The sequence below is a fragment of the Parus major genome, chromosome Z, assembly GCF_001522545.3.
Source record: "Parus major isolate Abel chromosome Z, Parus_major1.1, whole genome shotgun sequence".
Lineage (NCBI taxonomy): Eukaryota > Metazoa > Chordata > Aves > Passeriformes > Paridae > Parus > Parus major.
This window is the reverse complement of record NC_031799.1, coordinates 20,980,574-20,996,753: the sequence shown is the minus strand read 5'-3', so window position 1 is coordinate 20,996,753 and position 16,180 is coordinate 20,980,574. Positions and strand designations below refer to the sequence as shown.

General features: G+C 45.3%; 1 protein-coding gene across 1 annotated transcript in view; it reads left to right on the top strand.

The window, feature by feature from the left end:
* Nucleotides 1–16,180, top strand: part of CD180 (CD180 molecule) — a 162,849-nt gene that overhangs the window by 144,654 nt on the left and 2,015 nt on the right. The window contains 2 exon segments of the mRNA XM_033520502.1: nucleotides 15,665–15,720; nucleotides 15,722–15,826. Of these exon segments, the coding sequence (XP_033376393.1) occupies nucleotides 15,665–15,720; nucleotides 15,722–15,826 (161 nt within the window).

Sequence of the window (16,180 nt, the reverse complement as noted above, 5' to 3'; positions counted from 1 at the left end):
AAAATAAAATAAAATAAAATAAAATAAAATAAAATAAAATAAAATAAAATAAAATAAAATAAAATAAAATAAAATAAAATAAAATATGCAGTAGCACACTTGCTCCTCACGGTCTGCTGCCAAATCCATGTTAGAATAGCTCCATCTCGTGGAAATCCATAGCAGCAGTGGGAGCAAACAATGATCTGGAAGAAAACTGTAGGAAAATGTTGGCAACTTGCTCCTTGGCCACATGTGCCAGCAGTGGCTTTGGCTCCCATCCATAGGGGTTTTCCTAGCACCATTTCTCCCAGAATTTCAGCCCAAGCTGTAGGTTTGAGAAAGAGCAAAAAATATCTATTTCTGAATCCAGCATAATTGGCATATTTTATTGGATTTCTGACGTATTTGTAATATTTACACAGTTACTTTATGACCGTGTTCGGAGCTCAGGGGCTGTGTGTCACCCAGAGCTCCACTTCAGACTGTCTCCCAGAGGAGCTCCCTCACCCCCATCACTCCCTGCTTCCATTGATTAATTTTCAGCTGTATCTGCTCCTCAGCAGTTTTTTCTCATCTCTGTTGTGTAGTTTCCCTCTGTCTGTACCCCGTGCACACACTTGTTAAACGGAAGGGACATCTGCACTGCAGAGCTCAAACACGTTTCTGTCTCTAAGGATGTTCCAGTTTAGATAAGAAATTCATGAGGTTACATTTTAAAATAATAATTAGTCCCTCTTTCCTAATGTACTGTTGGATTTATTCTCTTGTTTATCCAGACTCTGAGCTTTACACTCAGATAAAAAAAAGTCACTTAAATCTTTCCTTTTAAAGTCTGTTTAATCTATATCCTGAAGGACAAGAAGTGAATTTCATGTTCAAGTATATGTCCTTTTGGTTTTACACTGTTAGCACCGCTTAGAATCACCTAAGTGGTGACAAATTCTTTCAGGCATAAGAGGTTTAACAAACATCCCATAAACTACATCAACAAGTCACCAGCACAGATCACTGAAGACAGATGCAGCAACCTCCTCAGGTGAAATTGCACTCACCTGCAAGGTGCACAAACGCTTATATAATGATAAAATGTATTACCCTGAAGGGAATTCTTCATTGTCTTCTCATGCTCAGGGTATCCCACAGTGCATCAGCAAACAGTGCTCATTTAGCACATGGGCATGAGAGCTGGAGCTGCAGACAGGCACAGCAGCATGCACTGCAGGGATCCCATGCAGCTGACCACGATGAACTCCAGGCTGGCAGCAGTTTAGAAACGGGACTGCAAAAAGAAAGGCCATGGAAAATGCTGTTAACCGAAAATCTAGACAAAGTCATGGTTGTGTCTCAAGTAACTGGCTAGATTTTCCCCTGGCAGCAGGCAGACCACTAAATCTGTTGCAAACTCCACCTCCCCAAGGTCCTGCTCACTCCTGTAAGATTGGGTCCATAGCAATTGCTGCTTAGGTATCTGAAAGAGCAAAATAATAAAGGTAAAACTAAATAAAAGGATAATATGAAGGCAAATTTTGGAAATCTCATCAAGATTATAGGAGTTTTCCCTTCTGCTGTTGTTCACTTCTAGAGGTATTTCCACTTGTGTGTTAAACAGTCCATTTGTACAGTCCTATTGCCCACACCCAGCTTGTGTCACTTAATCAAACCAGACAAACCCTGCCCAGGGCAGGCTTACTGCTCACAAACCACAGCACATTAAAAGACACTGCTCTTTCTATTACAACAACACATTGAAACTTCCTCTTTGTTCATTAAAATGGAGGGCCAGTGCCCAGCCCCTAGTGCATCTTTAGACCCACTCTCCTGTGACCCAAGGGAAGTCTGCATCCCATAGTGCAGTGCAGACGAACAGAGACACATATCAGCCCCAAACAGCACAGCTCAGACCAGCACAGCAGGGTGACACACTACAAATCACATACCTTCCCAGAACATTTCCTTAAACATGGTTTTGTCCCCACAAGATGAGGGTGGCAGCTCTGACCAGGCAGAGAAACAGCGTAGGAGAGGGCATGGGGGCTGCAGTGCCGACAGCCTACAGATGCTGCAGATGATGTTAGGTGGAGGAAAGGGCCAATGGTTCTCAGCTGTCAACAGCAAAATAAGCAACAAGTTAAATTAGAGCAAGGAAAATACAGATACACCAAGAGGAAAAACACTGTAATTGACAGCAAATGTCATAGGCAGTGGGCCCCAGTGGCAGAGGAAGCACTGACTGTTGGCCGACATCACCCAGCAAGAGACTTCACCATCAATGCCTGTGGGAGGATGGAGCCCAACCACTGCTGCCTTCCTTTTGGCTGGGGAGATTAGCTATCCCAGGCCTTCTCTGCTGTGGGCATGGCTGCTCCCAGCCACCCCCAGAGAGCAGGAAGAGCTGGGGTACAGTCTCTGGAGAATTTCACTCCTTTCTTTAGAGTTATTGCAGGAAATCAAGAGAAGGCTTTGGCTTGCTTCTGGCATTCCTTTGAAGGAAAATGACATTTTGGAGGGATAGCAATATGCAAAGAACACCCAGACAAGCTGCAGTGTGAAGTTCTGATGTGTTTTCTCTGATGGAAATAAAACCTTGCCAAAGACTGTGTTGCCAAGTGAAACCCTTTCAAAAGACAAATGACCAATCTGCAGACAATTTCACCTGACAATACAGTAGGACATCCATCCAGAGATTTTTTCAGGGGACTGAGGAGCAAACCAGGACTGACAAACTTCACAAGACAAAACATTTGGCAAATTCTTACAGATAGTTTTGGGAACAGGGACTGGATATTTGGTACGTATATATAAAAAGAAAATCACATGAAAGTTGACATTAGAGCAGACAAGATTTCAGGAGCATCTGATGGGAGAAACCACCTGTGGCCCCAGGTCACTTGTTACTGCTGAGGCCAGTGGGCAGCAGAGTCATGGCTGACTAGCTCTGCACACATGGAACCGTACTCCCAGACTAGAGAATCTGGCTGAGTTATAAGAATTTACCCCTTCAAAACCATCTAATAGGAACAGCTTATTAGCAGCACCCAACTGCAGCCTCAATGCCCAGCAGCTGCATGAAGAACAAAACCCTGAATTTTAGCAAAGAGGTTGATTAGTTCTTCCTCCAGCAAATCAGATCAGTCGAGGATTCATACTTGGCAAGAAAGGCAAGATTACTGTGAGCCCCATCTCTGAAGCATGAAATGGACAAAGGAAGAAATGTTATGCTGTGGCAAAATATATTTATTTTGACATATTCCTGAATGGAGAATGCATTTCATGTCATTGTGTCACAATATAACCAGTAGTTACCTGGCAGGGGATGGATGATCATCAGGCAAAGACCATCAGCAGGAAAGATAAGAATTTGTTAACGTGAATGGGGGAGAAAGAGAAGTGAAACTTGAGAAATTAATTGAAGCAATCAAAACACTGCTGAAACATCAGTTCACGCTCCCAAAACATATGGCTGAGCATGGCTTGTGCTTTTTTTGTGTTACTGTAGAAGTTTCATGTTTTTCCCATTGTTCTCACCCACCCTGAGCAGAAGCACAATGCTCCTGCATTCCAGCAGGTGGAGGAGGAGAGGTAGCTCTCACCTGCAATACAGTCTAACCAGTGGCCACTCTCTGATATGAAGGGTCATGGAAACCCTCTCACAGATAGATGTGTCTGCAACACTTCAAACACACTTTGGATGAGCTATGGCTCCTCACCAGCATTTCTTCCTTGAAAGCAGCAGAGGTTTCTCTCTTATCTTCCTGGAGTTCTATATACAACAATTCATGTTGCTTAGCAACAGGGCTTCCTTTTAAGATGCTCTTTTGTCATTTCAAAGCCTCCATGCCAGAAGTTCTTTAAATAGTCTGAACTGACACCAGCTTCCTCAGTTTGGCTCTTTTCCTTTATCTCTGCCTGGATTCCTTCCATTGCAAGGTTAATATCCGTGTCCAGACAAACCAAAACCAACAAAAATGTAACTCCCAGTGATCAGTCCAGCCTCACTGAGTAAGAGCAAAGAACTTCCTTTTTCCCAAAGCCACACCAAGGAAAAGGGAAGCTTACAAAGGTTTTAATTCTGATTTTTTTGCTTGCTACTTAAGTCAGAACTGTTGCAATTACTAGATTTCTCTATTGTTTGTTTAAAATCTAGGTTTTAAGACTTGAGCAGCCCAGTTTGTCAGACTCTGTATTGTTTGGACAGAAAAACAATGGCTTGTCATTAATCATTGAAATCTGCATTTTATCTTTACAGTATTATAAAGTACTCACTCCCCTGGGGACCAAGAACACTGAGTATTTTGCTTGCTTAGCATGGAGCAGAAGCTGATTTTTTGAGACTGAGAAAAGTCTAATAATTATTTCAAAGTGTAGCAGGGAGCTCCAGTGCTAAGATTGTCAAGACACCCTCTGATTTTTGAAGAATCACAAGCTACTCAAGGATGATAACACAGCAGCAGTAACTATGGAGAAACAGTGTCTGAGGGGAGTCTACAGGAGATATTCCCCCTTTGAAGAAGAAGCATGGGTGAACACACCACCAATAATTAATCTGTTGTTAATTAATATTGTCAGCAATTTCCTTCCTACTTAGTGCCTTTGTCCTGGCCATTTTAGTCTGCATTTGAGAGGACTTCAGACAGTTCCACATGCCCCAGCCATGGCAAATTCAGCTTTTCTGGCTGAATTCACCAGCACAGCTCAGGATGAAGGCACCCTGTGTCCCCTGCTCTCTAGCAAGCTGCAGTCATCATCTGAAGGTTTGTTCATCCTGTTTGCTAAAAAAATAGCACTGCTGCCTTCTCCAAAGCCAGACGTTCCAGGGCATGGAGCAGCAGTTGTACCCTGGCTAAGCACCTGCACCATCAAGCCTTTTGAAAGTTACCACAAATGAAATCCACTAGAGAACAATTCAGCAATGGAGAGGCAACCAGAGGAGTGCTCACTTTATTTGTCTGGAATATTTCTATGCCCAGTGCTCACATCATGTCACTGGTCACATTGTCCCTTTCTTCCAATGGGCATCCAGGTCACTATCTGTGCAAGTGGTTTTCTTAAGTCATGAAAATTTTAGGTTGAAGCTGTGGTGAGTTTTCAGCACTGACCTCAACCATCAGTCCCAGAGAAAGAAGCTGGTGGTTTGGTCACCTGTCAAGGAGTGGTGGCAACCAGAGGGAGAGGAATCCCTGGGGCAGGGGTATGCTGTCCCTGGCTTGGTCCCTGGCTGCCCAAAAGATCCACTGGGCAAGAAGATGCCCAGCTGGGAGGGCACCACAGATGAAGTCCTGCTCATGTCCCACTTGTGTCCCTACCATCCCCAAGGGCAGCCAAAGCAACATTGCTCATGTGCCCAGAGTGTGGGCTGGAGAGCACATCTGGCTGCTATCTCCTGACCCTGTTTAGGATTTCAGAAAGATAAATTGCTGCAGCATGAAGCAAAGGAGCTTCACACAATGTCTGACTTGTTTTACATCAGCTGCTTCTTCCTGATTTATCCTCTTCCTTCATCACTTTGTTTTAGGCTTTTCCTTAGAATGCAGCCTGCAGCCTGAGCCTGCAGCACACGCAGCAAAGCCCATGCAGGTTTTCCTGCTGGGAAATGCAGGTTTGAGTTAGAGCAGGTGGTCCTGGTCCTCCCCATCTGCCATGTTTCACCCTTTTGTGGTACCGTGCAGCCACAGCAGGGAAAGAGTCACAGCCCAAATCCACAGCTCCAAGGAAAATCCTGTGTTCTTAACATCCAGCATTCAAACATTTGGATTCCTATCTCAACAAATGAGGAAAATCTTGAAATCCATACTTGAAGGAAATAGCTGAAAACTATTTTAATCCTTTGATCCTGTATAGGATTTACATGTATTTTGGAAACCTTGCATATTGGGCTGCAAATCCCTTTCTCTTCAGAGCTGTGGAAGGCCCAGAGATCTACACGATTTATCTTTCTAAAAAGAGAGAATTAACATCTCACAGGGATTCTGAATGTACTAAAATCTTTTTAATATATATATATACAACTTGGTGCACTTTTGTTTCATTTATTTTTAACATCTTAGATTAATTCTTGCTTATTCCTACAGTCATCACACATCTTTTTCAGGTTCATTCAAACTGCAGCATGCCTCGGTGCCTGGGTTTTTTGGAGGTGTGGCACTCAGTGATCTGACTGGGACCCCTTTTTCTGACAGGCCAGGCCTGGCATAGGGTCAGCCACATAGATTTGACTTCACACAGGATTCCCTTTCAACCCAGCTAGCCATCCTCCTACCAGGTGGAGAGGTTTCTGCAGGACCCAGGGTCCCTCCAGAAACAGGGCCCACCCTGCTGTGTCGGGGGTGGGAATGGCATACTGTGCCTTCCGCGTTGTCCACGCCAGGCCTGGGCCTGTGGGTCTGGGCCCTGGGCTGAGCTGAGGGACATGCCAGCACTTCACTGCCACAGCCTCTGCTAGGAGCGATGCCAGGACATGACATTGGTGGCTGGGTTCTTTTTCCCCAGGACAGAGATTGCTGAGAGAGAGGCTGTTTTCTCATGTTCAGGCTTAGTTGTTTATTCTTTCCTTCTCTACATTACATATACACAGACTACAAGGAGCAAAATACACTAAGATAGAGGGGTGCAAAATGGAGAATCTTTCAAAGGTCTTTTATGTGTCTACTTGTCCAATAATCAAATGCCAAGTAAATTATTTTTCTTTGTGGCCCAATGACCCGACACTTGTGTGCTGCTCTGCGGATTCTTTCATCCAATCACTCATTATTACCCAAAAACCCTTAGAAGAAGAAATTGAAGGAGGAAGAAGAAGGAGAAAGGGACAACGCCCTAAATCCTCCATGTTGTCTCTTATTCTCTAAAATAGCTTAAACCCCAAACTCTATTTTTCCCATCCAGTTTCTTAACAAAACTCTCTAACTTACACACTCACATCATTAGTTTCTTTACTTAACTTTAAAAGCTGTCTCCATGGTTTTAGACTAAACTCAGCACTCTCTTGGGTGTCAGAGCTAGGCACCACAGATAAGGGCCTATTTTCTATGCTTCTGACTCCAACAGAGTGACACTATAGCCCTGATAGTTTTTAGGTGAGGAAAGATCCATCACCTGTGGGCAGACATGGTGTGTGACTCACTGCATTCTGGTGACATCTGTGAGCTCTTCCTCCTGTCTAGTTGTCATGGAGTGACTTTGTGATACTGGTATCCCCAGACATCTGGTTTATGTTGCATATTAAATTCTGCACCTTTAAGACTGGCTCTGAGAGTGAAGGGGGGAAGAAGAAGCCACAGTTTGTGTTGAGGACAAACATCACTGCCCCACATCCTGCTCCTGGACTGTGGTGTCTGCAGCATGGACAGACAGTGGGACAGAGCTCTCCTTGGCTGTTTTTACTTTGGATCTGTTCAAGCCTGCTCTGGACTGAACACCCAGCCAAACCCCAGGAGCTCACACCTGTGGCCCACCGGGGCCTGGGCCTCAGCACTTCCCAGTGCCGAAGGGACTGATAAGAGACTGAGTGAGCCGAGCTACACCCCATGAAAAGGAGCTTTCTGGATGTGCCTTCTCTTTGAACAGGGAGAGGTTTAATTGTTTAGTATTATTCAATTTCTGTTACATAAACATTTTTTTTCCACTTTTCTCTAAGGAAATCTTTTCCCAAACCAGTTGGGGGAGGGACCACTTGAATTCACTTTCTAGAGGAACCCCATTTGGAGTTTTTCTCCCAGATTTGCCCTAAACCAGGACACTAGTTCAGAATACCAGTTTAGAATAGGGAACCTGAGGGTGTACCATCCTCTCTGGAGGACTCTGACTGCAGGGCAGGCTGACTGGGATGCCACTGCAGGGGCAGAGAGGAGGCAGCAGTGTGCTCAGCTCTCTGTGGAATGCAGCATCTCATGAGCATTCACTGGCAAGTACTGAGGTCAACTACTACTGCTGGTGCTTGCATGCTCCTAAATTTTCCCCATCATCAATAGCTGAAAGAGTTTCAACCAAGCACAGAGGAAATTTAATTAGGAGCAGCAACTTATTCTTGAGGGGACTGCCCCAGCAACCCCTGTGGTCTGACAGCCACCCTGACTGCAGCGATGGAGAGAAAAAATCTACTTATCCCTTGGGAATAGCTGACACCTACATGCAGAAGAGGAGCAGTACTGAGCATGGGAAGTGAGTCAGCCTGCAACAGTCCTGGCTGTGGCTGTCACAGAGGGTCTGCAACCTGCCTGAGCCCATGGTGGGTATCCATAGCAAAGCGCCCTGTTAACATTAAAATCCACTCCCACTAGCTACTGCCATAAATTCTCCCCACTTTGTTTTAACACCATAAAGATCTAAATTAATCTGATAGGCACATACAATGAATAATTCAAATATCCCTAATCATTAGTCAGTTTTACTAAGTTCAACAATTACATGGTCAAGAAGAGGAACTTCAGTCACCTATCACTAATTTCATAATGAATTCTTCATTTTCCAAAGCGTGCAGCTTTGGGAGCCTCAATATAAGATGTAAAGCTGCTAGAAAGTGTCCAAATGAGAGTGACAAAAATGGTGACGGGCCTTGAGGGAAGGCGTATGAGGGGTGGCTGAGGTCACTTGGTCTGTTCAGCCTGGAGGAGACTGAGGGGAGACCCCATTGCAGTCAAAACTTCCTCATGAGGGGAAGAGGAGGAGCAGGCACTGATCTCTTATCTCTGGTGAGCAGTGACAGGACCCAAGGCGAGAAGTTGTGTCAGGGGAGGGTTTAGGTTGGATATTAGGAAAAGGTTCTTCACCCAGAGGGTGGCAGGGGAACAGGTTCCCCAGGGAAGTGGTCACAACACCAAGTCTGCCAGGGTTCAAGAAGTGTTTGTATCTGTTTGGACAATGCTCTCAGGCACATGGTGTGATCCTTGGGACTGGCCAAGAGCTGGGCTCTAAGATCCTTACACATCACTTTTCATTTAGATTATTCTTTTATTCTATGAAATTGACTTAGGTCCTAGAACTTTTATTTGAATAATAAATCTTCCCATTTTCTTAAGAGGGCCACTGGCCCACTCCTTCTCCCCACCCCACTAAAAAAAAAAAAAAAGAAAACTTACTAAAACCAGAAACATCTCTGGAGTTAATCCTGCTTTCTTATTTCTTATATGACACATAAGTTCCATGATGCATAATAATAGGCTTTACTGCACCTTTTTTACTGCACCTGCTTTACTGACAAGATTAGCTTTGGATGATGCTTTTCTTGATTTAGAGAACTTCTCTTATAAAAGAAAATTATATTTTTTATTTAATAAAATATTTAATTCTATTTATTATAAAATACCTCATTCATTTTAAATTTGAGGGTTTTGGTATGGATGGTCTGAGGAAGTATCTGTGCCACCAGGGCTCACAGTCTGCAAAAAATAGGTCATGGGGTACGAGTCCAAGCTGCTCCACCCCAGGAAAGCACAGCAGGGATCACAGGGTGTAGAGGTTTGACCCTGGCTGGAACTCAGGCACCCAGCACTCCCTCTATCACTCCCCTCCACATCTGGACAGGAGAGAGAAAATATAACAAAGGTTCATAAGCTGACATAAGGACAAGAGAGATCCCTCAACAAATACCATTACAGGCTAAACAGACCGAACATGGGGATATTAAGCAAATTTATTACCAACTAAATCAGAGCAGGATAATGAGAAGTAAAATAAATCTTAAAAACATCTTCCCCCCACCACTTCTCCTTCTCAGACTCTATTTTCTCCCCTCAGTGGCGCAAGGAGTGGGGGTCATGGTCAGTTCATCACAGATTGTTCTTGCAGCTGCTCAGGGAGGGGAGTCCTTCCCCTGCTCCAGCATGGGATTCCTCCCACAGGAGGCAGTTCTTCATTAATTTCTCCAGCATAAGTTCAATCCACAGACACAGTTCTTCATGAACTGCTGCAAGGTGAGTTACTTCCATGGGGTGCAGTACTCCAAGGACAGCCTGCTCCATCATGGGTTTCTTTCTCTGAGGTGCAGTCCTTCAGGCACAGCCTGCTCCAGCATAGATCTCCCACAGGGTCACAAATCCTACCAGGACCCTGCTCCAGCACGGGCTCCTCTCTCCGTGGGTCTGGAGGTCCCTGCCAGGACCCTGCTCCAGCACAGGCCTCCCATGGGTTCACAGCCCCCTCTCAGGCATCCACCTGCTGTGGCCTGGGACTCCTCCAGGGGCTGCAGGTGGATCTCTGCATCCCCAGGGACCTCCAGGGTCCCTGCAGGACCACAGCTGCCTCACCATGGTCTGCACCAGAGGCTGCAGGGGAACCTCAGCTCTGGTGCCTGGGGCACCTCCTGTCCCTCCTTCACCAGCTTTGGTGTCTGCAGGGCTGTTCTTCTCACACATTCCAACTCTGAGCCAAATTACATCTTCACAGTAACTTCTTTCCTTCTTAAATCTTTTATCACAGAGGCATTACCACCATTTCTAATAGGCTCAGCTTTGTCCCGGGGCACATCCATCCTGGAGCCTCCTGGCACTGGATCTGCTGGGCATGAAGAAAGCTTCCAGCAGCTTCTCACAGCAGCTATCCTGGTAGCACCCCCTCTACCAAAACCTGTCCATGCAAATCCAGTGCACAGGGGCACACCAAGCCTTAGCTTTTGAGCATTAACATGTGCTCTAAGAATCACTTGGTCACCACGTGTGCCTTATGTTTGTCAATGAAAAGCTTTGGTGTCTATTTTATAAGTTTTTAGCCTTTTTAGTTAAGTATAGCACACCTTATGCTTTTATTCAAGGCTATTATATCTACATTTAAAACTTTTCATAATATAGATAAGTTAGATAAAATGTTTAAAGACAGATATACATAAAATAACATTAGAACTTTCAAGACTAATACACCTTATATTCTAGCAAATTTAGTTAAGCATAAGGAGGGGGGGAAATGTGGACAGCTAAGGTCCGGCAGACGGAAAGATAGAGTCACCCCCCTCCTCAATAGTTTATGGTAATGACCCCCGTGATTAGCCAATAGCACCTAGCTGTGATGAAAGCAGATAGAAGTGACACTGTGACTCTAGGTTATAAAGTGTCAAATTCTTCAGCAATAAACGCCATTTTGCCATCCACCACATTGGTGTTGTGCGCTGATGGACTGAGTGACCTGGGGGGGGTCGTCGTGCCGTTCCTGAACCAGGCCATCTGCCTCACAGAAGGCAACAAACTGGAAAATGGCAGATGAACAAGGAGCAAATATATCAATCAAATTCTTCATCGTTTTTGTGACCAGCTGCAGAGCAAGCAGGATTTCCAGCAAACACAGGACTGGCTGGGGAAGAGGCAGAGCTGTTAGTGGTGTGTGAAGTCAGCTTTTCAGTTTATCATTAAGATAAGGTATTTTCTTTTGTATACTATAAATTAAAGAGGAGGGGGAAAAAACCCAGCCAACCGGGTAGGCACAGAAACATCCTGTTAGCAGACAAATACAAGAGCAGGTTCTGTGGCCTCTCAGTGCCATCAGGCTTAGGCAAGTATGCAAAATGGACTGAGCTCTGTGCTTCTGGCAGCTTCCCTCCTGCCTTGTTGACTCCTCCCTTCTCCTCAGCTGCCTGCAGCAATGAGCACAGCATAGCTCAGGTGAACCCTGAAGTCAGCTCCAGATACCAGCACAGCTGTGGCCTTCTGTTTCAGAGCTGAAGCCACTGATTTTGTGTGTATCCTTAGCACCAGAGAAGTTCAGGTGTCTTCACCCTCATACATGCTGACCTTGATGAACTCCAAATGGTATCTTAATTACTTGAAGCTTCCCTGATTGAGTACAGGGTCTGGATCGGCTCTGTTGGGCTGAGACACAATTTCTGAGCCGAGGAAGTTTTTCTCGTGCCTTTTTCTCCTAGGTGTTGAAGAAAGAGTGCCACTTAAGGCAACAAGGTTGTCAAGCTATTAACTCAGTCATTTAAGAAAGGGGAGAAAAAGGCTCAGTGCTCAGCGCTGCCCTGGGCACCTCTGGCTGGCTGGCACAAAATCCCCTCCCGCCTGCAGTTGCCACACACCCACTCATCTTAGAGATGGTTAGAAATATTCTCCCCCTACAAAAAAGTAACCTGAATACAAGAGGAACAGTTCTAATTTTCAGGTTGAGGTATTGCTTTCTACCTTTACTGTTTGGACTGCAATAGTTGCACCAGCAACACAATCCTTTTTGCAGAAGTGTAGGCAGAGATCTTAGAGTCATAGAATGGTTTAGGCTGGAAAAGATCAGTAAGATCATTGAGTCCACTGTGAAACTAATACCACCAAATCCACCACTGCCACCAGCCACCAAAGAAGAGCTCTTTCAGCTGGTTGTTCAAGATTTTGTGCGTTTTCTAAGTGATGAATAAAATTTTGTTCAACTCAAATTTCCCATTACATGAAATTTGCCTTTGGTAGTGTGCTACAGTCTCATCTGCTCTATCCTGTAACCTGCAGAGACATTCCAGTCCACATGAACATGAAGACCAATTTTCCTCAGTTTCCACTTTTTGAAAATCTGTTCTGCCTCAGAAAAGCATCAGTGCACAGTAACCTGACTAAAAGCAGGCAAGATCCTGTTTCACTCTGGAACTGCTGTTTTGCTCACACTGAGTTCAGCATCTCTTTTCCTTGCAACCTGCTTTCCAGCCAGCCCTCTGGCTTTGTCTGACCTCTCTGCTCAGCCTCACTTTCATTCAGAGAAGACAGCACAAGAGCATCCAACCTCCCTGTCTCCACAATGGCCTGTGATTTATATCTATTATGTATATATATGATTAATATACATCTTCTGATTTTCACAGTGCTCACCTGTGCCAGCTGCAGAGCACCTGGCACCGCAGAGACAATGTGTGTGGAGGGGAGTGACAGCCGCCATCCCTCTCGATGTGCAGGAGCTGCAGACTGGGGTAAACACTTAACTGCTAATGTTTGAGTGTTTCCAGTTCCCAGATAGGATTTATCTTAGGGGAATCTGAAAGTCTTTATCAAGAGGAGTAAGACAGGTGTCTGGGTATATGCTTAGGGACATCAGCCACTGTCCCTTCTCCTCCTCACACCTGTGCATCTGGCACACTCACACTCTGTCCCACCACTGATGGGGTCTTTGGGAGCCCATCATACCAACACTGTACTTCATCCCACAAAGAGCTTGAAGGATGGTAAAGTTTCCCAGGGGTGTTTAACAGGTATGAGAGATAGACAGAGGAGAGTTTTGCTCTCTCTTGTAGTTTTGTAGTCTCTCTTGTACTGTGCTCTTCATACAGGAATTTGCACACAGGGTATGATTCTATTTGCTGTTTAGTTAGTGTGCAATACCACATGAGAGTAGTAAGAAAATACCAGGCCTTTTCCAGGGGTAGGAGAAAAGATTGACCCAATAAATTTTTATTTTTTCCTTAATACTTCCTTTTGTCTTTGCTTTTCTTCTTTTTTTTTTCTTTTATCTTTCTATTCCAAGTGGGAGACAACATTAAAAAAAAAAGACAAGATTTTTGATTCAGGAGAGAAGCACAATGGAAAAACAGCCCTATGAAATGCACACCTGGGGCTGGTAGCAAACTCCTCATTGAATTAAATCTACAAATCTCTAAGCACTCAGAGCTGCACAACAGGATCCCCCTTGGGACAGTTACTCCTTAGCTCACTTCGAGACCCACTCCACACCCTGAAGCATATGGAGAGAGCTTACTCATTGCTTTATTTGAATGGCAAAACATAGCCACTCTTCTAATTTACAGTGACAGTTAAATTACTTTTATCTGTCTAAACTACACATGGCAGCAGTTAGCTCCACAGGTTCTCCTTTGCTTACCAGACCTTTTCTAGGTCTGTATTCTTTCATTTTTGTAGATACTGACACTGTATCAGCGTTTCTAGGCTGGGCCTGAGTCCCTGTGCTATCACAGGTGTTACTGCAGCAGGTTCTGGGCTGGCTCTCTGCGCCCAGGTCACACCAAGCACCTACATGTGGGGGGCTCAGCCATGGGCAGCACTGGCTCACCCCTCCCTGCTGATGCTGTCCCCGGGTGCTGCAGTCTGTGCTCTGTCTGCCACTGAACTCCAGCTGGGACCAGCATGCCAGAGGGAGCTGGACAGTCAAGAGGCTGTGCTGCCCACCCAGATGGGGAATTTTGCAGTGACAGCCCCTCTTCACTGGGAGGGGAGCCCTTCCCACTCCACCACACTGCTGCATCATCAGTCTGTCCCTGCCTGCCAGGCTGCACTGTCTGCAGCAGTGGAGGCCCACGTTTCTTCCCCAACACTCCCTAGCACCCTTCAGTTACAGGATTTGTCTTAAAAGAAAGGAAGAAAATGTTCACCAAACCCAGGCTGTGGTTTGCAACAAACACTATTGCTCTTCCCTTTCTCCTGAGGCTACTGAGTGCAGACACAGCCCACCTGCCTCTTCTAGGCCAGACAGGCAGAGACGTGGTTTAGCCTCAAATACTCATGGCTGTGTCAGCAAGACCTGAGCCCCATGCACCACTCCTGGGGTCCCACACATGTGCACCTCCACAAACCCCGACTGCCCACGTGCTCCCACCCACAGGGCACACACCTGCGCTGTCTTCTACACGCCACGGGCTCCAGGGCATTTTTCCCTGGACACATAGCTGCTGCCCTGCTTTCTTCCACTACCACAATAGCTTTGTGTCAAATCAAAGTGCTAATGTCAGCCAACAGTGCCATACATGTGTTTACTTCCCCACAAGACCAATGTCTTCAAGGTTACGGTGCAGGGAATTGCCAGAGCTGCAGCTCCTACGCAGCCCTGGGTACCCCACCCCTCCTAGGCTGGCCCTGGAACCACCCAGGACAGGACATTCCTCTGTCCTTTGGGAAGGGAGGTGGGTGTGGAGGAGGCTGGTGCTGCACTGGCTGTGCACAGTGCTGGTGCTGCAGCTGTTGGCAGCTGGGACAAGTGAACGTCATGAGCATTCCCATGCCTCAACAGCGTGGCACTCTATTTCAGGGGCACAGCCACCTGGGTCTGGTTGACTTTCATGTAACCAGCAGGCAATGGCAGGTCAAGCACACTCAACGAATTTTCCTGGTATCCACAGAGTTGACTTCACTCTGTAATAGATGGATTTATTTTCACTTAAAAATGAAAAGCCTTTGTAGATGTTTTAAAGACTTACCATATCAGGCATGATCTTTGTCTAGCCTGAGCAAAACATTCCTGCTGTCTCTTGACTACGGAGTGTATCTGAATTCATATCCAATTAAGTTGGCCACATTCCTTCTAGAAACATTTTCCAGACCTGCTCTTTGTTACTTCCTCTCTGTAAGGTTTACTTAAGACTTCTCTTGGAGTAAGTTTTGTTAGAAGACTTATGACATTCACAATTTAAAGCTACCTTGTGGAGATCTTTTTTGAAGGATTAATAATTCATCCAGAAGAGTAAACAATCCTCATATGTGCTAACTTTGATAAGAAAGTACTGCAGATGAAACACTTCAAATTAATACAAGAGAGATTCAAGGCAGTCGTTTGAAAAACACACTCCTCAAAACCCCAGGGCTATGCATTGCAAACCTGTGTTGAGGCTTCCTTGAGTTTTGGTTGCTGCATTTTAAATAACTCAAAATTCTCTTTAGATTATTTTATGGGTTCCATTAGTTTGGGGGTGGAGGGAGGGGGGAATTTTCCAAGTGCCATGTTTTCCTATTTGTATTCACAGTACTTAACTCTTTCAGTTTCACTGTGTGTTCTCCAGATTACAGAAAATAAAAGATACAGCTGGGAAGGTTTAGGATTGAGAGGAGCTCCTGTGACTACTTGTCACAACAGAAATCCCCAATTTCAGTTTCAGTGTGCTCCCGTCCCTCCAGACTTCAACCTTCTCTGACCTGAATTCTCTTCTCTACTTGGACATAACAAGGTATGGAAGGAGCATCCTCACTTCTGCTCATGACAATCTTGAACCCCTCTGTCCCTGTCAGAGACAGAGACTTCTGGAGCACACCACAGCAACATCTTCCTGCCTTCAGAGGGAAACCACTACCAGCACCTTCAGACAGCGGGTGAATTTTTTTGCTAAGCAGAGATCAATTCACTTGGGCAATATCTCAGCTTCTCCTCTAAGGACAACCATTTACAGTTCAGTGGGCAAAATACACATGTTCCAGATATTACCACAGATAAAACAGTTGTGACAGCAAAGTCACAGACAGCAGATTTTTGATTTTCAATATGGTTCCCTAAAAACCGGAGAAAGACCAGTTTGGCCCTT